The 27410-nt window shown below is 40.7% G+C and overlaps 2 protein-coding genes and 1 long non-coding RNA gene across 3 annotated transcripts; all 3 read right to left on the reverse strand.

Annotated features, from left to right (window-relative positions):
• Positions 1 to 892: 892 nt before the first annotated feature.
• LOC133835257 (HEAT repeat-containing protein 1 homolog) lies at positions 893 to 8666 on the reverse strand. Its single transcript, XM_062265246.1, has 4 exons — positions 7412 to 8666; positions 7082 to 7350; positions 2481 to 6290; positions 893 to 2418 (listed from the first exon to the last, which is right to left on the reverse strand). The coding sequence occupies exons 1-4, from the start codon at positions 8578 to 8580 to the stop codon at positions 1259 to 1261; spliced, it is 6408 nt and encodes a 2135-aa protein (XP_062121230.1). The 5' UTR covers positions 8581 to 8666; the 3' UTR covers positions 893 to 1258.
• A 582-nt stretch (positions 8667 to 9248) lies between these two features.
• LOC133845019 (uncharacterized) lies at positions 9249 to 11048 on the reverse strand. Its single transcript, XM_062279344.1, is given in 2 exon segments — positions 9249 to 10404; positions 10407 to 11048. Coding segments are annotated over 2 exon segments (1374 nt in total). The 5' UTR covers positions 10923 to 11048; the 3' UTR covers positions 9249 to 9546.
• Positions 11049 to 11433: 385 nt separating this feature from the next.
• On the reverse strand, positions 11434 to 27257 carry LOC133845024 (uncharacterized). The gene is made up of 3 exons (XR_009894676.1): positions 27168 to 27257; positions 26605 to 26903; positions 11434 to 12408 (listed from the first exon to the last, which is right to left on the reverse strand). It is a non-coding gene; the product is annotated as an uncharacterized LOC133845024 (long non-coding RNA).
• Positions 27258 to 27410: the final 153 nt, after the last annotated feature.

Consider the following 27410-nt stretch of genomic DNA (forward strand, 5'->3'; position numbering starts at 1 on the left):
GGTCAGAGGAAAAATTAAAAATGTCACCATCACCCACCACACCCTCATCAAGCACATTCACATGATGACTTCGAGTTTCTCGACGAGATCGCTTGCAAAATATCACCTAGAGTAAGTGAGTTACTAGGCGAACATAATAAAGTAGCAAGAGGATTAATCTAGAAATGCTGCCAAATATGCCTTGCTGTCATTGGTCAGTTTCTTAGGATATGTGCTCTAGTAAGTGGATCCTAAGAGCGGGAGTATGAGAGCCTGCTGTAATCCCCTCAGAGCGGGAGCACATGGTGCAATTGACTTTCTGTATTATTGCTTGCTGTTGATTTATGTTCGCCTGGTATTTGCCACGATGACTTAGTACATTTGGGCGCTCGGGCCAGATGTTCCAAACAACTACAACACCCTCGACGAGATCCCATGCAAAATACCTCGTAGAGTGGGTGAAATACTAGGCGAACATAATTAAGTAGCAAGAGGATTAATCTAGAAATGCTGCCAAATATGCCTTGCTCCCATTGGTCAGTTTCATAGGATATGTGCTCTAGTAAGTGGATCCTAAGAGCGGGAGTATGAGAGCCTGCTGTAATCCCCTCAGAGCGGGACCACGTGGTGCGATTGACTTTCTGTATTCTGTATTGCTTGCTGCTGGCTTATGCTCGCCTGGTATTTGCCATGATGATTTGGTACTTTTCAGCGTTCGTGACGAGTGTCCCCTTGAGAATTTAAAGGAGCTATGACCAACATGAAATTAAATAATAATTAATTTTACTTACCCTACTTACCTCCTTTATGACTTTTATCTTTTTTAAATTTTTTTCTCAAAATAATTTTGTTCTCAAATCAAATAAAAACAAAGCTTTGATATTATGTTTGAGTAGTTTATTCATAAAATTTGTTTAAACTTTAGGCGTTAGTTTATCAAGTTCCACACAGAAACGTTAAAACAAATCCATTTACATTTTTTTTAAATTTATGAATAATATTATGTTTCAAAATGATGCATAGTATATTAAACAATTTCTGTTAAATCATAAGATTTAAATTCATTTGCGAGTCACAAGCTTCAAATTGTTATAAAAATATATATAATAAACAGAATTAAACATATTTTTAAATTTTTAAACAAGCATTAAAACTTTCTTCGTTTTGTTGTATTGAAATGTTAAATAAGTGCTCCAATTTTATGTTGTCCTTTCAAAACATTGTTAATTTGCAATGTTGTCTACAAGAATAAGCTTTATGTATTATTTTGCAGTGAATACTACAAGTATTTTTGCACGGGTTCGCCGAGAATAGTCTCCAGCTCGAGAACAGCGTTGCGTGTGTTCTTCTCGACGCGTTCGTGCTCATCCTCCAGCAACTCAGCGATGAATGGCATTGTCTCGGGCAGGAGGGGAGCAAAGCTCTCTCCCAGCTTGCGGGCAATGGCAATGGAGCTGTTGAAGGCTAGGATACGGACTTCGGGCGAGCTGGTGCGTGTCTTGAGCAGCACCTGCTGGTTGAGCTGCTTCCACAACACATCATTAGTCGCAGCAGCCAGCTGGGCAATGCAATTGCTCAACGCCTGTTGCAGTGCATCCCGTTCATTGGCCAGCACCAGTTGATTCTCTAGCTGATCCACAATTGGTGGCATTAGAGTGCTAAAGCGATGATCGTTGATAAAGTCGTTGCTACAGTGCAGGAATACATGATGCAATGTGCTGATAATTGCTTCTAGCAGCTCCACGGCATCCTCAACTTTCTCGGCTTCCGCAAACTCTGGACGTTGTGTATTGTTGGCATGTAACAACCTGGCAGCATCATCGATAAACTCGCCAGCGAACAGCACAAACAAGGACTTGAGTGCCTCGGCAATGCGATTCGTCAGCAGGAAATAGGTGAGCTGCGACCCCAATGCATCCCGCTCCATGGCCCACTTGTGCACCTGGGCGTACATAGGCCGGAAACTCGTCTCAGACAGCTTCAGTATCCAGGCGACAAATGCCTCAATGGTGGCCACCTCAATGTCCGCAATGCGTTGACGCTCAATGTCGCTATTGCCGCGCATGTAGAGACGAAATTCGAGGGCCTGCAGTAGGAACTCGCTCAGCGCATCCTGCACAGCCTGAAGATCTGCATTGCTATTGTGTTGGATGCAGGGCAACAGCAGTTGGCGCATAAGCATGCCCAGCTCGTCGTAGGCCTGCGCTTCCAGCAGACTGGCATAAGTCTTGGCACAGCTGGGCACTAGGATGCGTGCCTCCACGCCCTGCGCCACTGCCGACCAAACGTCCAGAAGTCGTAGCTTGAGTGCCTGTGTGCGCTTGTCTTGCGCCAACTGCGGATTCTCCAGTTGCGTCGAGAGGCGTATGAGAGCGCCCATGATGTCCACCAGATAGGGGCCCAGGAAGAGTGGCAGCGTGAGGAATAGTTTGTGCATGGCTAGAAAGTAAAGAAAGGATCAGTTAATAAAGGAATATTACGTGAATATAGACAATGCTCACCTGTAACGAGGGCGGAACACAAGTAATCCGGCGTCTGACGCTGGCTGAGCAGCTGCTGCACTTGCTCCTTGAGCAATTCCGTCAACTGCGGCGCAAACTTGGGCAGCTGTGCGAGTGCATGTGCCTTGATGCTGGCACAGATCTCGACAAGCGTCAGCACCACATTGCCCACCACAGCCTTGGGCACATTGGCTCGCCGCTTGGTGATGCGCGTCAACTTAGCCAACAGCTCGCGACACTCATCGAGGAAATCGCGTCCATGACGATGCGCCAGCAATTGCAGAGCATGCAACGCTGTCTGCTGCAGCTGCGCTTGTTGTGCTGGCTGCGAATTGCTGCTGCTACCAGTGGCATCCAAGATGCCATCAATGATAGCGCCCAATGGCTCGAAGAGAATGGCAAAGTGCAGGGCCGGACACTTGACAAAGTAATCGCTGGGTGGCATCAGCTTAGTCACCAGCAGCTCCAGCACTTTGATGCGCACATGGACGAGCTTGTGCTGCATCAAATCCGTGATGACCTGCAGGAAAGCCTCTGGCGTGAGCAGTCCAATGGCATTGTCGAGCACATCGTGCACATGGTTGGCCAGCACACGCCAATATTTCTCCAAACTTGGTGTGCTCGACGACACTTGTAGCGCAATATTGACGACTCCAACATATGACAGAGTTTTCAGAATAAACTGCTGATAGAGTGAACGCAATTCCAGCAATTGCTGCTCCTTAGGATTGGCCAGCTTCTCTTGGAACTCGTCGGAGCTACTTAGACCCGACAGATAGTCAAGTATGAGGTATTTGTAGTGACGCAGCTGCTTGAAGCTTCTGTTGCGCACATCGAATAACTGTTGTTCCGGCGACAGTCCACTTGGCGTCGGCGTGGCTGCTTGCGCCTCTTTCGATTGGGGCAGCTTGGCGAGATAATCGAGCAGGTTCATGCAAGTCTCCAGCAGCACTTCGGGATCCTTGAACATTAGCGTCAATTCGCGTGCAAACTCCAGACGAGATTTGTCCAGTTGTTTCGATTGCTGTTGCTGCTGTTTTCCTTTGCCTTTGTTGCCTGGCTGAGGAGTTTGTTGCGCCTGCTCCAGCAGCATCTGTGCCTCGAACACAATGCAGAGGAACTGCCACAAGTGCTGGCTAGGACTGAGCACACTGAATAGCGTCTCGTAGAGTGTGAGTCGTCGATGCACTGGCACATCCGTGCAGATGTCCGCGAACACCTTGAGCACTGGTATAACAAGACGATCTCGCTGTATTCCCTGCTGCTGCAGCAACAGTGTTGGAATGATTGTCTCCACCACATTACGTATAATGTGCAGACTGAAGGCATCGTCATGCCGAGCCACTGTGGAGCCCACAAACGTAAAGATCTCCACGATCTTGTGCAGCACCTGCTGCGGATAGAGTGATGCACAGCGTGTAAGGAAGAGCAGCGCCTGCTGCTGCGTTTGCGGATTCTGTGTGTTGCGTAGACACTGCACCACTTGCTCGATGCGGAAACACGACTCCGGCAGCACCTTGGCCAACTGCACGCCTGCAGCCTGCGAGACATCGCAGCAGTGCAACAGGCTGGACAAGATGAGCTGTTTGGGATACTCCGCATGGCTGTGCTCCTCCTGCGATAGGCATTGCTGCAGCAGCTCAAAGAGTGTGGGTATTAGCAGCTCGGCGCCCAGAAGCTGCCGCTTGTGTTCCAAAAGTTCTAACAGTGTTATTCCCTGCTTCCAGGACTCGCTGGTTAAATCAAGCTTGGTGCTGCTGCTCTTGGCCGACGCACGTCGTTTTTGTTGTGGTGACTTAGCCGTGTTGGAACTGTACATCTTGCTGATCATCTCAATCAGTGGCTGGCAATCAATGGTGCAGCGCTTGAGGAGACGATGCGCCGACAGAAATATGCTGTCGTTGTCGGATTCTGTGGCTGCCCCCACAATAACTTGAATCAATGCCAGCTTCTGCTTGGCCGGCAGCGCCTCAAATGTTTCCGGTGTTAACGAGTGCAGCAGCACACAAGGCAGTGGCTGCAGCTTCTGTTCTAGCTGCAAATATGTGGTGTGTTGCTTGAAGCTCGCCTCGATCAGTTCCCAGGCCGCGGGTTGCTCGGTCAGCACACGCAGACCAACGGATCCCTCGAAACGTTCAATGACAGCGCAGTAGATGTCGCTGTATGGCCAGCTCAGCTGTTGCAGCTGCTCCGTTTCGTCTTTGCTGATGTTGTCCAGAGTGGCCAAACCAAGTGGCAACAGTGCAGTCAACATTGTCGCGTTGTTCATGTGCTTCAACGCTTTCAATAACGCTGCCGTAGAGATGGCTGGCTGCTCTACATCGCAGATGAGTTCGAGTAGTTTGCGGCGCAGCTTTTCCAGCAACAGTTTCTCCCGTGGCGTGACCTTGTTTGTTTGCAATATGGTGTGCAGCACCAGCGCATACTGTTCATGATCCATATTCAGCTCACTGGAACGCTGCAGCAGAGACTCTACCAAGTAGGCAACGTGTTTGTCCAGTGTCTTCAGCGGCAGCTGCTCGAGCGTTGTCAACGCTTCTTGTCTAAATGTTTGCAACGGCGAGTTGCAGGCGTTAGCAATGCGTAGTACATGGGTCAGACTGCAGTTGCTGAAGCGGGGACGTGGACGTAGCACCGCTTGCAGCAGTTTAAAGGCGCGTATGCGCAGCACAGCGTAGTCCCCATCGGCGGCATAAAGTTGTGGCAACGTTTCATAAACGTAAAAGTTGCAGAAAAAATCTAGTTTCTCCTGAGCCGTTGGCAGAATGTGATTTAGGCAATCCTTGAGTGCAGTTGTCCATTCGCGTCGCGTCGAAGGAACCGCTTGATCCGCGTAAACTTGGCTACTGAGCGTTTCCAGCAGCAGTAGGCACAGACGTAATTCATCCGTCATCGTTGTCCAAGGCGTGGCGGCCAATTGACCGAACTGTGTATTCTGCGCCAACGTTTGCAGAAAGTCAACATACAGCTGCAACGACACATGATTGTGATGGGCGTTATTTCCATCCTTGCCTTCTTTTGTCAGTCGGAACTGAAAGTCCTTACTGTAGGCCTGCACGCGTTGTAGCATGTGGAGACTCTCGGCTGGAGTTAGATCACGCTTAGCAAACGCCGTAAGTAGCAGCAGCAGGTGCGTTAATTGAAGTGCCTCGCCACGCAACAGCGCCACGCCTCCATGCTGCTCCACACTGTCGAGCAGAGCCTGTTGTTGCTGTGCTGGTTGCCCGGCGCTGGCAATCACGTCCAAAAACTGTTGACGATGCTTCGACACACTGAACGCATCGTGCTCCGTTTTCACTTCGAGGCGTGTCAGGAACGGCACTTTCATGGCGAAGTTGCTGCTTAGTATGATCAAGAGTGCTGCATGTTCTCGAGGATTCAAAACGCTGCCGGGGAAAAGATACGGCATCAGTGTGAGCAACAGCAGATTCGTGTCAAAGCCATCGCTTACTGCCGCTGTGGTCAAATGCTGCACAGCCTGCGGTACCACAGCATCCCATTGGGTCTGTCGCTGGCGCTGTGCTTTTCGGAGCAGCTCGCAGAGAATCTTTGCAAATGGCTCTGCGCCCAGCATGGTCACAAACTCAGCGGTGGGCAGTCCCAGGAGGGCAGAGACTACCATCGGACTATCATCCTTGATGCGATCGGAGAGACATTCCTGCAGCAATTGATAGCTGCGCTCTCGGCGCTTGGCCACTTTCAGATTTTTCAGCAGCTGCTGTACTGCGCATAAACGCCACTCGTCATTATAGTGATAGAGCTTCTCATATGCTGCCTTGGCCTTTTCATCTGTGGTATTTAAACGGAAACCTGCAAAAAAGAATAAAATTTAGTAGAATCCAACTTAAAATTCTTTAAACATTTTAAAACAAGTAAGAAAGCTACAGTCGAGTGTACTCGACTGTGAGATACCCGCTACCCATTTTGAATAAAAGCAATATATTTTGCGGTATTATTCTCAAAATATACCAAATATACTGCAAAAATACTAAAAATATACCAAATGGTATATGTGGTATATCGATAAAGTACCGCATTCAAAATATACCATAGACGGCTCAATATACCAGATTGTCAGCCAAAGTAACTAAGAGCCCTAGTAAGGAGGCGTTTTTACCCATACAAAAGTATTTCTTTAATAATTTCGACAATTTTTATCTGATCGCAACCAAATTTTCAGGAATCATAACTACTATAGTTATTATTATATATACCAAAATTCGCAACTCTAGCTTTAAAATTACACTTGTTATTCGATTTTTTTAATTTGCGGGGGCGGAAGTGGGCGTGGCAAAAATTTGAAGCAAACTTGATCTGCGTGCAAACATAACAAATGCTGTCGAATAAAAAGTATAGCTCTATCTCTTGTAGTCTCTGAGATCTAGGTGTTCATACGGACAGACGGACGGACACACAGACGGACAGACACACAGACGGACATGGCTAGATCGTCTCGGCTGTTGACGCTGATCAAGAATATATATACTTTATAGGGTCGGAGATGCCTCCTTTTACCTGTTACATACATTTCCTGTCGGCACAAAGTTATAATACCCTTCTACCCTATGGGTAGCGGGTATAAAAAACAGTTACAAACTTACCCAACGCCAGCTTTAATGCCTTCTGGCGATTGGTGGATTTGTTCTTCGAGCTTAGCGCTGCTTTAACGCTCAGATCAAAAGCTTCGGGATAGCGACGCTCCAGCTTGGCCAGAAATTCTGTGTACCAAGTCTGAAAATTGGTCTTGACTGATTCCATTTCATCATCGGAATCTATGACAATTGTGTCCTCGCCATCATCATTCGAAGAGGTGTCCATGGGCGTCACAGTTGCATCCGATTCCATCTCCACAAAAGTGTCTAGATAGCAGCTATCAAAAGAGCAATAGAGTTAGAGCAAATATACATTGATATTCAATATTAAAAACCTACTTTATGAGCTGCTGAGCACTAGTCTTGGAGAGCGGCACTTCGGCGAGCAGATTGTCGAGGAACTGTTTATGAGACACCGAGGAGGCGTCTTCCTCGCGTATGGCTGCAACGGCACCACGCATCAATGGCATGCAGATGGCCTGAATAGCAACGTTTTCCTTAGCAAGATCAGCTAGAGCAGTGATCAACCATTTCTGGCAGACCAGATTCAACACGGTTTTGGGTGTGAATTGTGGATTCGCCGCCTGCTGTTTGTCGTGTATCCAGATTAACAGCAGTAGTGCTGTCGTATGCAGCCGCTCGAAGATGCAGTTGGCCACACGCTCAAGGAGAGCATTGCAGACCTTCTCCTTGAGCTTTGTGCGCGACACGAGCTGTGCCACAATTACATAGGCGGCTGCCACAAAGTCCACAGTATCGGAGGAAAGCCCACGCAACACTGACTCGAGTATGGTGGCAATATGCCAATCCCGCAATGGTTTCGCTGCCTGCAAAGCACCCACAACGACTGTGGCATAAAAATTGAGCTGCGCTTGCAATTGATGAGCCCGTGGTCCTAGCTCCTTGACTGCTTTGTGTGTGCTGCGGCAGATGAAGCTGAGGAAGGAGGGCGTGCTGGCGGCACGGTTTACGATGGCCGTCTTGGACAGCGGCACACCAGGACGCTGCAGTTTGCGCAACCAAAACCAATCTTCGTCAGAAGAACGTAGGCGCATCGTTTGCAGCACCTGGACGAAGGTGTTTGTCTCATGATAGGGCATGATCAGCGCCATTACCTGTTCTCTGTTGTATTCATGCACCTGGAAGCGCCGCAACAGCCACTCGAAGCACATGTGCGCCGGTCGCAGCATGAAATAAGGCGACAGTAAACGTAAGAACTTTGTGATGGATGCATCGAGTAGCTGATTGACCTCGGTATCCTCCACAGCACGTTCCAGAGTGAGTGTCGCCTCATCGAAAAGTGTTAACTGGAATTCTGTAAATGTGGGATTGAAAGTTGTCAGTTCATGCAGACCGCTGACTCCAATTTCGTATATGGCTCGTCTGTCTTTTGTGGCCGCCTCCTTGGGATCGAAAAGTATGGAGGCACGACTGCGAGCATCTGCTAGCGTGCTGGACGTTTGTGGCGCCGCTAGTTTCTGTAGTTGTTGAGCCAATGACGTTGTCATTTTAATTTGCTCTTAATACCGAAAAAAAAAAACGAAAATGATACAGTAACTATTTCACACGTGTTTCGCGGTTTGATGAAAAAAAGTTGTTATCGATAAGTTATATACGCTGTCGGCATAGAATCGATACATGACATTCTGCAATCGATAGAGTACAACAGGTAATTAGTGTGGTAGTTACAATTTTGGATTTATGTATTTGGTATATTTTGGCACATACTTTGGCCACATTTCAAATCAACATTTTCTTTTTAATAAAATTAAAATTTAATTTGTATTCTTAAGTCTGTTGGAAAGCGCTCATATCGTATGCAACTTTACTTTATTTAAAGCACGGCATTAAAATAACTGTTTAAAATAGTGCGCCTACTTATATACCATGAGTGACCAGTTAATTGAGTTGCTGTATTTTGGTATATATCTGTGGTATAAAACGTATGTTTTTGAGGACGCGGGTACTTCAAAATTTAAATTAAAAATATTCTTTTTTTGTTTCCAAATATATTGACGACTATTATAACAAAATTTTGAGAATTAGTAGGTTCACGTAGCATCTTTGTCTCTAGAATTAACAATTGGAAAATTATTTTTTGTCTAATAAGTTGTTAATTTAAAATTCTGATTTTTGAGCACAGTAATGAAATAGAGAAGTCTATGTCATGCATATGTCATGTTTATAAAAATATCGTTTATTTGCATATGTAAAAAGTATCTTACTAACTAATTAATCTCACAGAGGTACAAGAATGAATGTTGAGCATACGGAACAGTTTTGCGTTAAAATTAAATGACATGGATTGTTTGTAATGTGTTCGCTTCAAACTAATGAGATAATTGTGTGGACAACTACAATAATACTACTAGTTAAACATGTAAAAACCTTGGTACATTTCTTGATTCAATTATGATTAAAAAACTAACGATACAGTTGCGGTTCTTTTTCTTTTGTGCTTCTCTTTATGTAGTTCAAAAGTTCAAACGCTTCAATGATTTCTTGCGGTTGAGCTTCGAATCGTATCTTTGTGTGGGCTTTGGCGGAGTCCACTTTTCGCCAGGCATCATTATCTTCGACGGCGTGCCCATTTCGGTGACCAGACACTTCTCACCCGGATGAGGCGCACAGCAACAATGGACACAGAAGCGAAATTTACACAGCGTGCTGGTGCACTCGCCAAATGCGTACTTGGAGGATTCGTTCTCGTCCGGCGAGCTGCTCTTCACTTCATCCAGGGAATAGAAGCGCGTCAACGGCGGCTTGCACTCCTGACTCATGGAATATGAATGTGGCAATGTTTGCGATAGACTTGCTGTTGTCCTCGGGTACCGAGAGGGTTGAGGCGTTTGATCGATGATGGATTGGTTGTAAAAGACCTTGCTGCTTTTGCCGCATCTCGGACACTTAATACGTTGCGATTGCTCTACCAGTAGACAACTGTCCTCAATGGGCGTGTTTCTGTTCCTATTAAAGTTAAAGTCATGTTTGTTGTTTGGTTTGTGTATGGCGTTTGATGGTTGCAATGGCACTATATTCCAGTTGGTGACGGATCTGGACAGCTTGCGCTCTCCCTTCACCGAATGTTGTGAATTTTCTTTGGTCAGAGTCATCTTAAAGCGATGATTCTCCAGTCGTTCCAGCGCACGTTCACTTTTGTAAACAGCCTGCGCCCAAAGCTGCGACACCTTTGTCATGATGTCCAGTGTGGATGAACTGAGTTTGCTGAGTATACATTCCAATGCAGGCACATTATGGATAAGCATTCCAACGATATCCAGCTGTTCGATGCCATTGTAATAGCGAGTGCGGCAAATGGGATCGATTGTGGCCTGTGGAAAAAAGTTTCTTCTTTGATTTTTTTGGGACTGCTGTGATGTGCCATGTGTGATTGGGTATGTGGCTTTCGTCTTTTGTTGGCACCAGGCGGCATCGTTACTGATAAAGGTAGCGGTGACTTGCAACACATTTCATCATCTTCGAGTTCAAGGCCACAAGAAGTCGCCATCGCCATCGACGTCGTCGTTGTTGGCAGACTCAAAGATTTGTGGTTCCGCCATTGCGACATATTTACTACATTCGAATTGGGATTAAGATCATAGGTGCTGCTTGGCGTTTGGAATTGCATGGAATTCAACGTTGTTGACTCTGTTTCCTTGTGCAGTCCGCATGTTGTTGTTGTGATATTTGATGCGTTCAGGCAATTTTCAGTCTCTTCATATAAAAATGGCGCCTCTACGGTTGAGTTGTGCAGCGCTCTAAAGGACGCGTACCCCGATTCATCCATATCACACAATCGATCACTGCCGGAGCACATTTTCTTTAACACTTTTCGATTGTAGGCACTCATTTTGAATGAAAACGCCAATAATGTTTGTAGTTCCACAATTACATTTGTTATTTTTTGTTGCTTTTTTGCTAGTTTCCTTTTTGTCGACAATTGGCGTCGGTGTTGATTGTTTACAGTGTGACCGTAGGTTAGAAGAGCAAAAATAACGATTCCACTAAAGGTGTATCGCAATTTCTTAAACTATCGAGTTTTATAACACTCAGCTTAAAACATCATAAATTATTTTAAACTAATATTATTATTAAATTAATTAATTAATAATAATTAAAAAAAAATTGTTTATGAAAACAAAGAAACAGAATATTGGTATATTTAACAATTCAATACTATTGTGACTGACGTGTGCATAAGAGGCTGATTGCTATGAAAATATTAAAGTATCGTGTATAAAGCTAGTAGATGTATGCAGCTGTTAAATTTCAAACGATTGATAATATTGGGTATAAGTTTAGATAATTTGTCAGCTATAAATCAAAATACAAGGCTTATTTGCATAAATTACTATTATAATGTACACATATACACATACACACCTGAATTATGACCCATAATGACAGCTCATCATTTTGTAATTCACTATGTTGTGGATGATGAGGAGAATGAGCACTTGTGGTAATCTGGCGATGCTATCAATGTCACCAAATTAACAAAATCCCTTAATAATTTATCATTTGCTCTGTTTCAGGTTTCCTTCAAACTTGACTCCGGTCCAGAGGCATGCATCGCATCTCTTCTCTCACACGTAGTAAACTTACGTACTCCCCTTGTCTGTTGCCCATCTGACAAATTTGCCAGCTCAAGTTTTGTGCAAATCATGCCCAGGCATAGATTTCGAATTCATGTGAAAATCTTAGTGGCCACCGCACCGCAAACAACCCCTCGACGGCGTGATAGTTTCATCAGCTGTCCTTATGGTCTCTTTTTTCTTTGGTTTGGGTGCTGACAGCCATCATCCACTTGCTGCTGCAGACAGGGAGAATGCGAAGAAGAGAAAGCGAGAAAGGGAAACCGTAAGAGAGAAAGAGATGGAGAGTGGGACAAGCAAAGGAAAATCAATGAATGATATTTCTTTATGAGTCTCAATTATTTGTTGCGGGGATTTGCTTTTCTTCCATTGCTGTCATCTCGGTTCGTGCTTCATTGTCCTTTTAAATGCTTTGGCAAAATATTTTGGGTATTTGTGCAGCGTGTGTGTGTGTGCCTTTTGTAAGTCCCCCTTCGTTCTTTTGACTCCACTCTGCAGCAGGACATACAGACCGAGAGCTCAGTAGTCACAGGCGCCGCCGTTAATAATTTATGAATATTTGCTCATTTATTGTTTTGCATTATTTATGCGTTTATTATTATCCCCGTGCAGGACAAGGGAAGATGGGCAAAGATTTTGTTTTGATTTTAATTAAATCGACGGACGCACATCGACTTTATTTAAAGTCATTTGGACGCCCTAATCCCTCGTTTGGTCATGTCTTTTCTGGGCGGGATCACTCTATAATTATGGCAAAGGATAAAATGTTTTCATATTTTAAAAGTACAAAAAAATTTGCAAAGATTTTATTACCCAATTTATTGGGCTTCATTCGAAATTTGCAATGCATAAAATTACACTTTTAAATGTTTGTTTTTCTCTTAGTTTGTTGAGTGAATAGAAAATGTAGAATAAAACTAGATATAACACAAAGTTCAAGAATGTTATGAAAGTGCGTGTATATAGTATAGTAAATACAACATAATAAAGAGATTCATTGCATATGTGCTTGAGTGCTTATTTATGGGCTAGCATACGAGTAGTTAGTGTTTAGCGGTGTGGCGAACTAGGACTATACAAACATATGTCCACATACCAGGATATGTGTAGTAAGCCAATGTTTGTGTGTGGATATTGAAACCAAACTGATTAATTTCAGTTTGCATGCACACACTCGTATGTAAGGCGGAATGAGCGTCAATATTTGCACACAATCCGTACATATGCTCTAATTATTATCCTTTTAGCTGTGGGCAGTGCCGTTCCGCATTATGTTGACATCGACGCCCGTGACCTGGACACCTCCCACACTCGCTAAAGGGGCTGATTAAACAGAGGCGATTGCAGTTCCTGTTGGCTCAACTTGGTCTATTTCGAATCAACTAATTATGGTAATTTCCCGCGGAATGTCAACAAATATTTTGTAGCCGGTTATAGCCAGAGACGCCCTCCGTTCCCCAAGGGAGATGCGACCAGGTCGAGCAGTCAAAACTCTTGACAAACGATGTTTACCCGTTTGGTCATAATATCGAAGAGTGCATGTGTACTTGGGTGTCGCTACGTTGTCCTTGGCAAAACACGAAACCTGAAACGCTTGAATTATTTTTAACCAACTGGTCAACAGGAGCTGACCTGACCAGCCTGTCAGCCGGGAGGGAGTGGCGCCGTAACGCGAACTGTACCCAATTCGCTTGATTGTGTTTGATTTTCGGTACGAACGGAATGCATACTCAAGCTCTCAAGCACTCATACTTCATGGCCCGTTGACTAGTAATTCACTTTTAGCCAATAAATCGTTGACCCAACGCTGTTGCTGGGCTTTCACCTGGGTGCGGCGCCAAGCTGATTACGGCCACAATATTAATTTGAAGGTAATAAGCATATAATCGCACTCATTTATCATTTTTATACTTTCAACATTCCTGGTTTGCCTTTCGCGTCTAGAGCTTGTCGTTCTTTGCTCAGCTATATCGTATCCCATTTAATGCGATTCATATTCTAATCGCTGCAAATTAGTTACGAGAAGCGGGAGAATTATGAGTAACCGTATTGAACGTATAATATAACGAACCTTCATAGGATATGATGGAATTCATCGAATCACCGAAATAGATAATTACTTTAGATATATTTTGCAAAGTATATTCAGTTTTCCTTACAAAATCAATTCTATCAATAGAAATTCAAATTTAACTTTATCATAAAAGTTATCAAATATAAATAATCTAGTATTTCAAGCACTCCAAATAATATGAAATTTAAACTGCTTGCTCTAAAAAGTAGGCCACAAAAAATATCGCGAAATTGATGCGAAATTGATATTTGCAAAAGTTGATTGATTTGCAATTGCAAAAATGCCGGAACATCAATCAATGCAATTTTTGACTGCGACACGTGCAACACACAAAATGATATATGACTTTTGAGGCTCAGATGTCGTTTTACAAAATATTTAAAAAATTGTCAATTAGCAAATTGAAAGTGGAAAAATGGAAATGGTCTCTGAAATTGCAATTGCTATTGCAGTATCTAATTTCAACTCATTTACAAAGTTGTTTGTTAATTTCCAGAAAAAGGTCGTTTTTTAATTTGAAAACTGTCTACAATTTGTCAAGTAGAAAAGGAAAGAAAGAAAAAAAAGTAGAAGTGAAGGAGTTAGGATAAGTAGTTAACGGTCATTTCTGGGTGGCGGATGTCCCAAGTGTGTGAATTAATCATGGCCGCAATTTTAAGTTAAAAAATGCGAAAAGTACACTCAAAAACAAGAGCGCAAGTCGGCAATTTGAATAAGGATGTAAATGGAATGGGTGTGTTTGTCATTTGGGGTGTCAAAGGGTTAACAGTTTATCCGTCAGTCGGCGTGTCTTTTCATGGGTTTGTTGCTTTGTTGGTGTCACTGTCACACAGCTCATTTGGCATTCAGAACATGCTCGACTCTTGCCAATTTCATTTAGCGGCATCATTTCTTCTCGTGCCTCTGTCATTTTTTTTCTGCCCAAGCAACCAGCGGCAGAGTAATGGAAAAACAAGATAAATGATTTAAAACTCGACTTTTCATTTCACATATTAGCAAATACGTGAGCCACATTCAATTCGTCTATTCGCACCGCAGTTGTCCTCATAAAAAAACCTAAACTACAACTACAACTCTACTTCGGTCTGTTTAACCCTCGCGGTTCTTTATGCTGTTGGTAATTGTTTTCTATTAACGAGCCTCGATTTGTTCCATGGTGACTCTTACACATACGCTTGATCAAAATATTACACTCACTCCTCCTCCTCCTCCACCTCCACCTCCTCAAAACTCACACCTCGCGTCTCCCTCGAAGTGTAGCTACCACTTTGTGGACATATGTTGCTTTCATTCGAATGATATACGAGTGTGCCTCGGGTGCCTGCCTGCTCAGGGTCAGCTCCGAGTCTGGAACTGCCTGCTGGCTGATTATGGTGGCTTCAAATTCTGCGAACCATAAAGTGGTTGATACTATTCTACTTGCTCACTGTTTACTCAACTTATTCACTTTATTCATTGTGGCTGCTTACTGTCAGTCAATTGATTACAATCAACATTTACTTGAAACTTTGACTTTTAATAGTATTCCCAAATAACTTTAATATGTATTTATAAAATTTCGAAGAAGAGAATTCTTCATTTTATTTAGTCTCAATATTTCATAAATACGGAAAAATAATAGTTTATAAAGAACCTAATACTACCTGTATTATCTCATTTTATTATAAGAAATTGACATCATTTAATATGTATTTCTGTTTTAGGGAAATTCTCTTGCCCTTGTAATCCCGTCTGCAGCTTAATTCCTTAAACAAACTCAGTCTCCTCCTTGTGTTTATATAGCTAATCAACAGAATTGAACTGTAATCAGTCATAAATATAAATTCATCTAATGTTATAGGTGACTATCAGACATAACAACGATCCCACACAGTTGCATAAGTATTTGAATTATAAAAATCTCCCCTTGAGTTTGGCCAAGTAAATATGAAAATTGAATTCCCGCATTGTTTTTTGTGCGACGTGTGTCATTAAGTGTTTTCATTAGTAAATTTATGGAGTATTTACTGTACTAATAATAAAACAGCGGCATTTCGTCTTAATTAAGTGCTTAGCCAGGCTAAAGTTTCCTAAAGGCGCCCAGACAACAGACTCAGGAACTGAGGAGTATCGCCACGTGCTGATAAATACACGAAACACAACACAACACAAAAAAAAAAGACACCCAAAACAACAAGAAGAATTGCGATGGGAAGTTACAAGATAATGTGTGACAATCGGTCGACTATCAGTGGGAAGTCAATAAGGTTCCACCACCAACCAAAGTGTGGAACCTTCATAATGGAACTTGCATGGAAAACAATACAAAACACCAAAGCTGATGACTTAATTGATTGAATGGAATGAATAAAAAACGGACAGAAAAAACGCTGCCGCCACCACCACTATCACCAGCAACAAGGCAACTGTTCGCTGTTCGTTGTTCCCTGACCCTGGGAAATTGGCCCCTAGATGGTGTTAAGGTGAGATCCGAGACCACTCAAGAGGAGTGACGAAGGGGCGATTGTCAATCAGACAAGCAAACAATCAAGTAATATTCCCAGCACAAGGACACTGCGATGAGGCAATCACACTTCTATAGCAAATACATACTTATATAAGTAGTAGTATCTAGTTACGCTTATGCTGGTAAAAAAAAACAACTACGACAATAATTGGCTACTTACTCGGTGGGAATTAAAAGATAGATATTTCCGTCTATGAATCAGCACTGGATTGGAAATTTCTGTATAGTTACAGAAATATGTATATACTATTTTTGAATAGGCGAGATACAGAGAGAGAGAGAGAGGTACGACTTAATACACTTTCTATATTACTTACGTTTCTTTCAAACAATAAAATAACCAACTAATAAATTTTCTGAGTAATGATAACTAGATAGTAGCATTTATTGAGTTCAACTGATAGTTAAATTAATTAAATAAAATGTTTATAAAAGTTAATGAATCCTAACTGCGGCCAATCTAAAATTTCGTCTCCCTAAAAATGCCTCGTTCCAAATCCTTGCTTTTAATTGTGCGTCATAAATTAAATGCCAGACTTCAGAAGAAAGGAACCAGTTGATTGAAATGGAATGTGTGAGGTTTTGCCTACTGCTGCTTGACTGGTTTGGTTTTTCAATTAAAAGTTTTGCAGGTGCGTAAATTGTAAAGCAATTTGCTGCCACAGGAGGAGCCCACTTTCAAGTGTCTGCCACACACACAAAAATTGATGGCACAAAACTCACAAGAGGCAGTTTTCATAATTTTCATGCGCATATTTGTGCTTACAATTGGAAATCTGTGTACTGACAACAAAACGTAAACGTAAACGAAAACACAAACATCAACTAGATGTTTCCCTTTTGCCCATTGCAGTTTCGAATGCAATTTTCAATTTACAATTTTCCATTTTAATTTCAATTGCCATGTAAGTGACGTATCCAGATGGCTCCGGATCTGAGACAAAATGCAATCCATTTAGGCATAATTCTTAATGTTTTGTTTTCAATTTGCTAAGACTACTCGTACTCAGAGTTGGCTGCATGTGCATAAGTCCCTGCTCAGTATTTGATTGTAGACTGCCCCAAGATGCACAACATAAACATGTTGCAAAACAAATGCAGTTGACAACCTTGTGTCAATTACATTTACAACAGACATTCACCTAGCATGCAATGCAGGAGCACTTACAAAGTCATTCCCTTAGGTCGACCACAATCTGATCAATTGAACAGCTCAAAATCTTAAGTCGTTGTACCCTGTAAGTAAGATAGCAGAGTGGGAAGTTAGGTTCAAAACTTAAATAAATGATTTTTAATGTAATGATTAATAGTAATACGATTTTAAGAGGGCTTAAAAATTGTATATAACGATTAAGTTGAAAACTCGAATCGATTTGTATAATTAAAATATTAAAGATGAAGTTGTAGTAGAGTTCTTCATTTCAACAGTTACTTAAAAGTTAAATAAAAAAGAAAATTATACAAAAATACTAAGATGAATCGCAATTGCAGCTTATTTGATTGAGTTTTAAGCTACTCACCAATGATTATATATTCAATTTAAACTGCACGTTATTATAATAACAAATAAATGTAATAGAATTCATACACTAAATAAAAACTTAATGAATAAGATTTCAACATAGTTTTAATATACTAAATTAATTTCAGATACTTTGCTTTCTCTGTAAACACTTTTTAAGCTATTCTCAGGGTACTACGGAAACAATCTAAAGGGTATTGCGAATTCATATTCTTGAAGTTACATTTATATTATTTGTTTACTTGGTTATTTGTGTCTTATCCAAAAGTCAACGCTGCTGATTTTATTGCAAAAACATTGTGTTTTCTTATTGAATAATTGCTTGCTATTACTTAAACTAATTCCGCACTAAATCAATTAACACTTTTGCTCGAAGAAAGCTGTCAGCTACCTACCGAAAATATGCGGACTGCTCCAAAATGTCTATTGGATTCTTAAAAATCTTGCAAACTTCTGGCGAAATATGCGCATACGTTTTTGGGCCTAAATACTACATGTAGTTGAGGCTGTCTTCGTCGTCTCGAATCCCTTAATTCCATTAATGGCATTTCCATTGCGGATAATTACGGGGGTTGTCTACAATTAGAGTCTGCCTTGGCTTATTCACGCCTTTAAATTTGCATTTACTCCCCCCTCGAATTCACAAAGCCCTAAGCTCAACCTCAACCTCAACTTGAGGCCTTTCTACCCCCCCAATTTTGTGAGGAAGGAACACACATTTGAACTTTCACATCTCGCCTCACCCCTTGCGAATATTTGTTCGAGCTTCCATGTAAATCATGATGCCAGCCAGTTGACAGCAAACAGCATTCATTGTGAGTGTGTGTGTGTGAGTTTGTGTCTGTGTGTGTGTGTTAGCCAAGTCGAAGAGTTGTTCGCTTTAGGAAGATTCGTCAGATTCGCATAATTAATTGCAAAGCTTGGGGAGGCGCTTTTCTGGAGCTTACAGCTAACAACCTGGCCATAGACATGCTCTGGAATTTTGATTGTGTGTTGCCTGCATGCAGAGAGCAGCAGAAGGAGAAGGAGGAGGGAGAGGGATGAGAGATGGAGCTGGGGGACTCTCTGGCATTGATATGGCTGCTGCAAGCTTGTGCTTGTAGCGATTTGTGAACGTAATCAGAGAAGGGAATTGCAAAGGGGTATAATGTGAGTGTGTGTATGTGTGTACGTGTGTGTGTGTATGTATGTGTGTGTGTGTGTGTAATTCACACCTTTCGCACACCGTGAATGGCATTTGGATGGGCACAAAATTAATTGCTTTTGTCATTATACGGAATCTTGACGACGTCTCGTTTCTAATTTAATGTAGTCTTTGGGGCACAACCTCCTCCAAAGGTGTTTTACCTCAACTCAATCCTCTCTTGCATTTCCCCTGCTTTGCTTGTTGTCGTTGTTGTTGATTTGTGATTTATGAAGATTAATTTATTGCTAAATAGTTGAGCATAATTTATTTAACATTGATTTCAACTAGGATTAGTTTTACACCCCATTCACCTCTGTACTTGTCTCTAAATGCCCGTCAGTCCTTCGCTTGTAAACTGAGAGTTTCACCTGCCAAGTTGCCTGCGGATGGAGACGACTTTGAGCAATTGAGTAGAGTAGTTGTTGAGTAATGCACGTAAACTGAGGAGGCTATACTTGAATGATTACATGCGAGAGATTAGTGTTAAATATTGACTTATTAAATAGATAGATATAGTATGAAATGATTAAATATAAATAAATATACGAACATTAAAATAACTACTTTACTCACTTTATTATAATGTATGTTTCATCATATCATTTTATCATTTTATTAAGAACTGTCAAGAATTCAATTACGAGTTTATCGGACTAATCAGTTATTGTATTAAGAAAAGTCAATAATATGAATGAAAAGCCCTAACCTTCAGTCAGATCTTAATCATAAATACAAAGTCAAGTACACAGAAAAATGTGCTAAAATCACACTTGAAATCTTCTGTTCAATGTAGAATAAAATATTCTTCAAACAAGATTTTAATCATAAAATGACATGTTTTTAATCTTAAAATGCAAATTTAGCATACAAGACTTGATTTGAGATTTATTTCAACATAAAAATCGAAAAAATGTTAAATAAAAATTAAAATCTGCTTTTCAATCTAGATTTTTTCTCTGTGTACAAATAATGTATATTGTAATGATTCTATCTTATTCAAATTAAATTATTAAATAGTCAAACCAAAAAAAAAATAAAGAGAAAAGGATTAAAAATATCGAAAAATCCCAAACAAGTTTTTTAATACTTAAGCTTAACTTAAATATGTAACGACAATTCATACAGTAGATACTCATTATAGCGAATGGATTTAAGGGTTGCAGCTCAGTCGAGAGAGAGAGAGAGAAGACAACAGAACGATAAACACTTGACAATATGACATGGGATTCGAGAGCAGACTTTACAGGCTCAAACCCAGATGCTAATTTAAGGAGCTCTGCGCCGAGTCGTGTCGAATGTTTTGGACCCACTTAATGGTTTGTTTTCGGTTGACAACTTTTCGTCTGTGGCCGAGCACTTAAAGTTTGTTTAGCTTGTGGTTACACAGTAGAAGTGGAAGTGAAAGTAGAAGAAGAGCAAGAAGCAAGTGGCCTGAACGGACACTAACAACTAATTTAAAGCAATTAGGTAAAAACTTTGTGAATATGCTCGCTGGGGAACATTTAAAGTTTGTCGAGCCGCAAAGCATTAATTTGAATTGTGAATAGTTTTAATTAAATTTTGGGCAAATTATGACAGCAAATTCGGTTAGAGTCGAGTACAGAAACACATTCAAGTTTATATTTAATTGGCATCGAGCAAGCGAATGACAATTCACATAACAGAACCCTTGCCAATTTGCAGGGACAAATCCCAAAGGAATGTCGTCGAAATCTCATCGGCATTTAGCCTGAGAACTGGAAACTGGCTGCACTTGCTCAAAAATAATCATAACTAATCATAATCATAATCAAAATAATAGTTGAGTAACAAGAGAGAGAGAGAGGGAAAAAATCATTGCCATCATTTTCATGGGAATCTTTTTGGTACTCGCTTTGGCTTTTTGTTCGCGCCACGTGACCAGCAACGCACTTTGATTAGCTCCTGTGCTGCTTGACCCCTTCCTCTATCCATAACCATATCCGCATCCACATCCATATACCCTGCAATCATCCGGTTATCAACGGACCACCCCATCGCATACAACCAGCCACCACCGGAGACAAGTGGCAAGTGGGAAGAGGCAAGTGGGAAGAGGCAGTGGGAGAGCAGCAGCCACTCGGTTGCACCAATATCCGATTGCACTTGTCTAAGCACAGGGTGTGGAACTGGTCATGGACAGGGACTGGCACTTGACGCGTGCGGATTTTGTGGGAAGCTTTGCGAGTGTCAAATTTTTATGACTTTGTTTGATTTCTGGCTGGCGTAACGCCGTTAATGGAAGGCACTTGCCATTTACTTGTTCAACCCATCAGCGAAATCAACGAGATTGAGATTTTGTTGTGCACACCAAACGCACTTCTCATTCTAAAAAGAGTACAAAATAAATAGAACATAAAATATTGCACTGTCATGTGGGAAGCAGGAAAAACGAGCACGTAAAATTAATCAACAAAGTTTGTTATGTTATGAAAGGGTTATTCTTAAAGATCATAAATACGAATAGACCATTGAATTTATTTATAGTACGAGTCGATGATCTTAGTAGCTAGCACTCCTTTCTTTTAGTTATTATATTATTTTGTATAATAATTAACATGTAAATTAATAAATGAATATTTATAGTAAATAACCCAATTGGAGTTGTGTGTCAAAAATTTATAGTAGTGATTGTATAAAAATCTATTATTAAAATTATTTATCTGAAAAAATAACCTTTCATAAATAGTAAATGAAAGGTTTACCGAAAAAGAGTAAAATCATCAACAAAAATTCTTCTTTATTTATCCTACATTATAATTTGTTCGTACTCTTTACTTTACATTCATTTGTCATATTTCTTTTATGTTCTTTTATCAAATCTTTTTATTCGTATGTTATGTGATGCTACCCTATGAAGGTGGTCAATTGTAAAACCGCAAATATGATTAGTAATATGATGAGGCCTCTTCTCAAATGGAAATTAAGTTTCAATCGGAGTTGGAGTTGGCATGTGTTTGTATTTTGTGGCAAATTGTGGACATTTGTGTTAATATGAGCAGAGTTTTGGTCTCTAATCTCATTGGGTGCTTCATATTTCAGCAACACTTTCAATTCGTCGACCAAATCCAAATCCAGGCTGCGAGTTGTGAGTGAGTCGGAATAAAAGTGAACTGATTGCTCTGGCAATGGGCAAATGTGATTTATGCGATTCGCTTTATGGAAAAATGTCAGCGCCAATTGCGAGCGTCGAGGCACAAATTAACTTCAATGGATGGCACAGGATCTCTGGCCTGGTCCACAGCCTGAAAGTCGAGACGTGTCTCGTAATTCAATATCAGACAAGAATAAAACACAGAAGACAACACAAAGAGCGAGAGACAGAGAGAATAAGCTGTGTAGGCTGTGGCTGTTGCTGTTGGCATTGCTGTGACTATGACTGTGGCACAGAGGTCACATTTGGCTGCCAGCACGATAAGTATTCCCCCGAGGAGCCGAGTAATTTCCTACCCTTGGCACTAAGCATTATTGTGCATTAGAGGACTAATAAACAGGTTCGCAGCAGTCTCAGCCTCAGCATCAGCATCAGCAACAGCAGTGCTCATCCTTGTCCTGGACATGCTTCTTCTCCTGCCCACTCCTTGGTTTGTCCTTTATTCATAGTTTTGTCTGCCTCCAACGGGCTTTTACCTACTACGTGATTTACGGCAATAACTCATCGGACGCAGGACGCAAATCAAGAGGCGAATAAATCACGAATACTAAATTAATTCACTTTTTTAATTAAAGCCTGCAATATATATGACTTCAGCCTCCACTAAATTACAGTTAATAAGTCTTGGCCAAGTGCTGCAATATTATATCGCAAATATTACAAAAAATTAATGACATGTGATTTGACAACAAAATATGTAAATTAACCACTTAATACTTAGTGAGCTTTTTCTTTTTAAATTAACTATATCAAAGTCAATAGAACATATTCAAGTGCAGTAACTAAGTAAGGTAGTCTTAAAGAAATCAAATATTAAATTAAAATATAAGTATAAAGTATAAACTTGTTTATGAATAGCTTTATAGAAAGCGGAGTGTTTATTTTCATAATGTTGTATATTAAAATATATTAAAGGCCATTAATAACAAGTAAGAAAGTTACAGTCGAGTGTGCTCGACTGTGAGATACCCGCTACCCATTTTTAATAGGGGCAAAATATTGCGGTATTATTTTCAAAATATACCGAAAATACTAAAAAAATACTAAAAATATACCAAATGGTATGTTTGGTATATTGATACAGCACACCATTCAAAATATACCATAGACGGCACAATGTACCAGATTGTCGGCCAAAGCAACTAAGACCCCTAGTAAGTAGGCGTTTTTGCCCATACAAAAGTATTTCTTTAACAACTTCCACAATTTTTATCTGATCGCAACCAAATTTTCAGGAATCATAAATACTGTAGTAATTATACTTTATACCAAAATTCGCAACTCTAGCTTTAAAATTACGCTTGTTATTCGATTTTTTTGATTTGCGGGGGCGGAAGTGGGCGTGGTAAAAATTTGAAACAAACTTGATCTGCGTGCAAACATAACAAATGCTGTCGAAAAAAAATTATAGCTCTATCTCTTATAGTCTCTGAGATCTAGGTGTTCATACGGACAGACACACAGACGGACAGACACACAGACGGACAGACGGACATGGCTAGATCGACTCGGCTGTTGACGCTGATCAAGAATATATATACTTTATAGGGTCGGAGATGCCTCCTTCTACCTGTTACATACATTTCCTGCCGGCACAAAGTTATAATACCCTTCTACCCTATGGGTAGCGGGTATAAAAATTATGACAAATTGTAAATACAAAAAAAAAAAGTTATTTTCCCACTTTCCTTAAACAATAAATACAACGTTTACTAAATATCTTTATGAAAAACTGATTATACAATTTTGCCATTTTTTTATAGGTAATGCTACACTAAATGCTATTTTTATAAATTATGACTAATATACGAAAATGAACGATTTTCTCCCACTTTCCATAAAGCTATTCAAAAGGATTCTAATGAAGAGTAAATCTGAGGGGAAGGAATCAATTTTCAGACTGCATCAAATGACTCAATTTCAGTTTGAGGGAGTGAGGGGGTGGTGATGGAGAGGAGGGGAAGGGGGCACCTAATGCCGACTTATGACACCAAAATATTTAACTGCTCAATTTTCAGGCATTGCGCTTTCCGCAGCCGCAGGGCGCAAGGGAAGCAAGACAATATACGGGACAGGGTGCGGGCTACAAGAGCGAGAGAGAGAGAGAGAGTGAGAGAGAGAAAGAGATAGAGCTGGGCTAACAAGGGGTTACACTTGAATTAGTCCAGTGGGATTGCTGAATCCGCGAAGCTGGGAGTTGGGAGTGAGAAGCTACAAACTGAGCCACTGCCACTTTGTTCTTGTGTAATCACGCAGCACGACTCCAGGCGACATTGCGAGGCGAGTTCGAGTATTGCAACAATTGAGACGTTCAATTGGCAACAAGCGGCCGTAGGCTTGAGTTCTGTTTGAACCACCAAACAAACAAGTTGAGCAACAGTAACAATAACAACAATAGCAATGGCAAAAGAGAACAACAACCACCAGCGAGTGGTTGACACTTTGTATAGTATTGCTTTGTCGCTGAGCGTGCGATTAGTTTGGGAAACAGCCTGATGTTGCGCATCCGTAAATTACTATTGCGGTTCGCTGTGGTTATGCGCAGAGGGGGTGACGGAGGCTGAGGCTGAGGCAGAGGCTAAGGGTGACCGAATCTCCCCAGTTGTGCGTGTTATTCTTTCACTTGCACTTGAAATTGTCAGCAGGTGCAGCGTATGCATTGTAACAACACAAACAGATACATTTACAGTTACAGACACACATTGCTGCAGATACAGCTACAGAGTATTTTCTGCAGATACAGATACATGTAGCGAAATCAATTTAAGCTGCAGCTGAGAGAGGTCATGATGCCTTTATGTTTGGGCCATTAATAAACATTTCGTCGACTGTTTGTGTAATAAAAATGCAATTGTCATTAAGTGCCGCCCGAATGTGTCACAACTGCGATGTTGCCACATCGAGTGAGGCACTAAAAATCCCTGAATTAAATTCAGGATACGCATGGGGCCATTACAGTGAATGGAATACTGCAAATCGAAAGCATTTGAGGATATAGCTGAAGGTCAATATTCAATCAAGTTAATCCATGTTATCCAAAATAGATTTAAGTTTGTGAAAATCAATTTGAAGCACATCTAATTCAATGTATGTTATAATATTAATATAATATTATATTTACTTCAATCAAATCATAAAAAAAGAAATAACTTTTAAAACTTCTTTTACACAATTGTCGATTATTTCCCATTTTATCAAATTTTAATTTCATTTATCTTCACACGCACATTTTCATTCCGTGAGATACCTTGATATATAATTTAAGGAATTATTAACACTTATTTGAGACAATAAAATGCAATTAAGATACATTGTCTTATCTGTGTTCCCTTGGAATCCGCTGCCAGCAGAATTTTCCACCGAAAAAAAGGGGTGCCGAAAGTTGTTGAAAAGTCTTTAGTCATCTCTTGGCAAGATGATCTTCATGTCTGATGATCATACTGAAGGCGGCAATAAATTCGCATTAAGAACGCACAGATGTCTGTCTGTCTCTGTGTGTGCTGGAATGACTTGAGAAAAATAACCCAATGTGATGACCTTAAATCATGCAAGCTGCGTGTCGAGGTTCCGCATTGATCATTGATCCTGCTAGGCAGAATTTACTACATATATGATATGTATGTAAGTGTAAGTGCAACCCGAAGCCCCTACGCCAATCCCCTACCTTCGCTAATTGCGCTTAATTCGTTCAAAGAGCCCGCATCTTCCAACGGGAACTTTCGTATCCAATAATGTGGATCTTATAGATCGCCAATGGTGAGGTTCGATGTACTCGATGGGCAGGAAGTTGCTGATTTCTGTTTCTGTTTGCTGCTGCATTTATGAGTTGGCATCGTTTAAGATTGATCAATCGATCAATATGTTTTACGATCACCTAAAACACACAACTCGCCACTCATTGGGCTTTGCTTTGTGGGTGATCGGCGAACCGTTTGCTGATCAAATCGCAGGATGTTATCGATCATTGCATAAATTAACGTTCGATTTGCTTCACTTCAGCAGCTATTGTTAATTTTTATTACCAGTTTTATTTATGATTATTATTACGACTGTAATGAGTTGAACTCTCTCTCTCTCTCTCTGTGAGTGACATGTCGACATAAATCCATCAAGTTTGAGTACTTGAGATGCTGCTGGTTTACATATTCATATGAATTCATACTATATGAATACGAGTAGTTTTTCCCACACACATACACAGTTTCGCTCTAATCGAAAATATGGGAAAATGTGCATGAAATGAAAAGGTAGACAAATATTTTTTATTGATGAAATTGCTTTCGCCTTTCGGTCTCCATTTGCAAAGTAGACAAGTTGCTACTTCAAATGCCAGACTTGGGAATACAAATTCAAACACTCACATTCGCACTCACACTCACGTTATGTGGCAGCTTGTCTGCATGCAGCATGATTATTATATATTTTTTTATTGTCAAATTTTGTTTAGAACGCTTTGCGACACGGGGCCAACACTTACCCTTGTCTCGTACGTGATATCCGATATCATCCTTCGCTGGACACATTGGGGAATACCAAAGACATTCGCCATTCGCTATTCACCATTCACCATTCACCTTCACTTCCCCCTCACTTATGACTCTTTAATCATATGTGCACTCACACGAGTTTGCATATTCAACGAGTATTCGCATTCAGCATTCAACATTCGCCATCCGCATTCGACATTTGCGACTTTTCGATTTGCTTTTCAATTCACAATTCGCTGTCCTGTCACCCAACTGGGCAGGTGTCAAACCTCCTTCTATCCATCGTAACCTTTTTTCTGACTTTGTGAAGAAAGGACTTCTGTTTCCTTGTCGACTTCAAAGCTTTCAAAATTAAAAATAAAACAGATAAAAAAAATATAACAACTATTATATTCCTTAAGTATACTATATTATATTTTATAAGAATAAAAAATACAAAAATTAAAAATATAATTCAGAAATTTCTATTTTTTGGAAACTCAAATGAATGAATTTTCCATTGATTTTCTAGTAAATTTCCATTTCGATTTTTCCCTGAAAACTCCATCGTAACCTTCTTCCTGACTTTGTGAAGGAAGGACTCCTGTTTATTTCTAAGGCAAACACTGACATTTTCACTTCCATATCGAATAATTTTAATCCCATTTTCTTTGTCGACTTAACAGCTTTCAAAATTAAAAATAAAAAAGAAAAGAAAAAAATGTATAACAAATATTATATCCCTTAAATATATTATATTTAAAAAGAATAAAAAAAAATTAAAAATATTATTCAGAAACTTCTATTCTTAGGAAAC

This window comes from Drosophila sulfurigaster, chromosome 2L, assembly GCF_023558435.1.
Source record: "Drosophila sulfurigaster albostrigata strain 15112-1811.04 chromosome 2L, ASM2355843v2, whole genome shotgun sequence".
Lineage (NCBI taxonomy): Eukaryota > Metazoa > Arthropoda > Insecta > Diptera > Drosophilidae > Drosophila > Drosophila sulfurigaster.

What these genes read in the sequence shown, in the direction of transcription:
- LOC133835257 (XM_062265246.1), bottom strand. Translation starts at nt 8,580, where the DNA reads ATGACAACGTCATTGGCTCAACAACTACAGAAACTAGCGGCGCCACAA. An exon ending in AGTGCTCAGCAGCTCATAAA is followed by an intron (nt 7,351 to 7,411) that starts GTAGGTTTTTAA and finishes CTCTTTTGATAG; the next exon opens with CTGCTATCTAGACACTTTTG. An exon ending in GTGTTCCGCCCTCGTTACAG is followed by an intron (nt 2,419 to 2,480) that starts GTGAGCATTGTC and finishes TTTACTTTCTAG; the next exon opens with CCATGCACAAACTATTCCTC.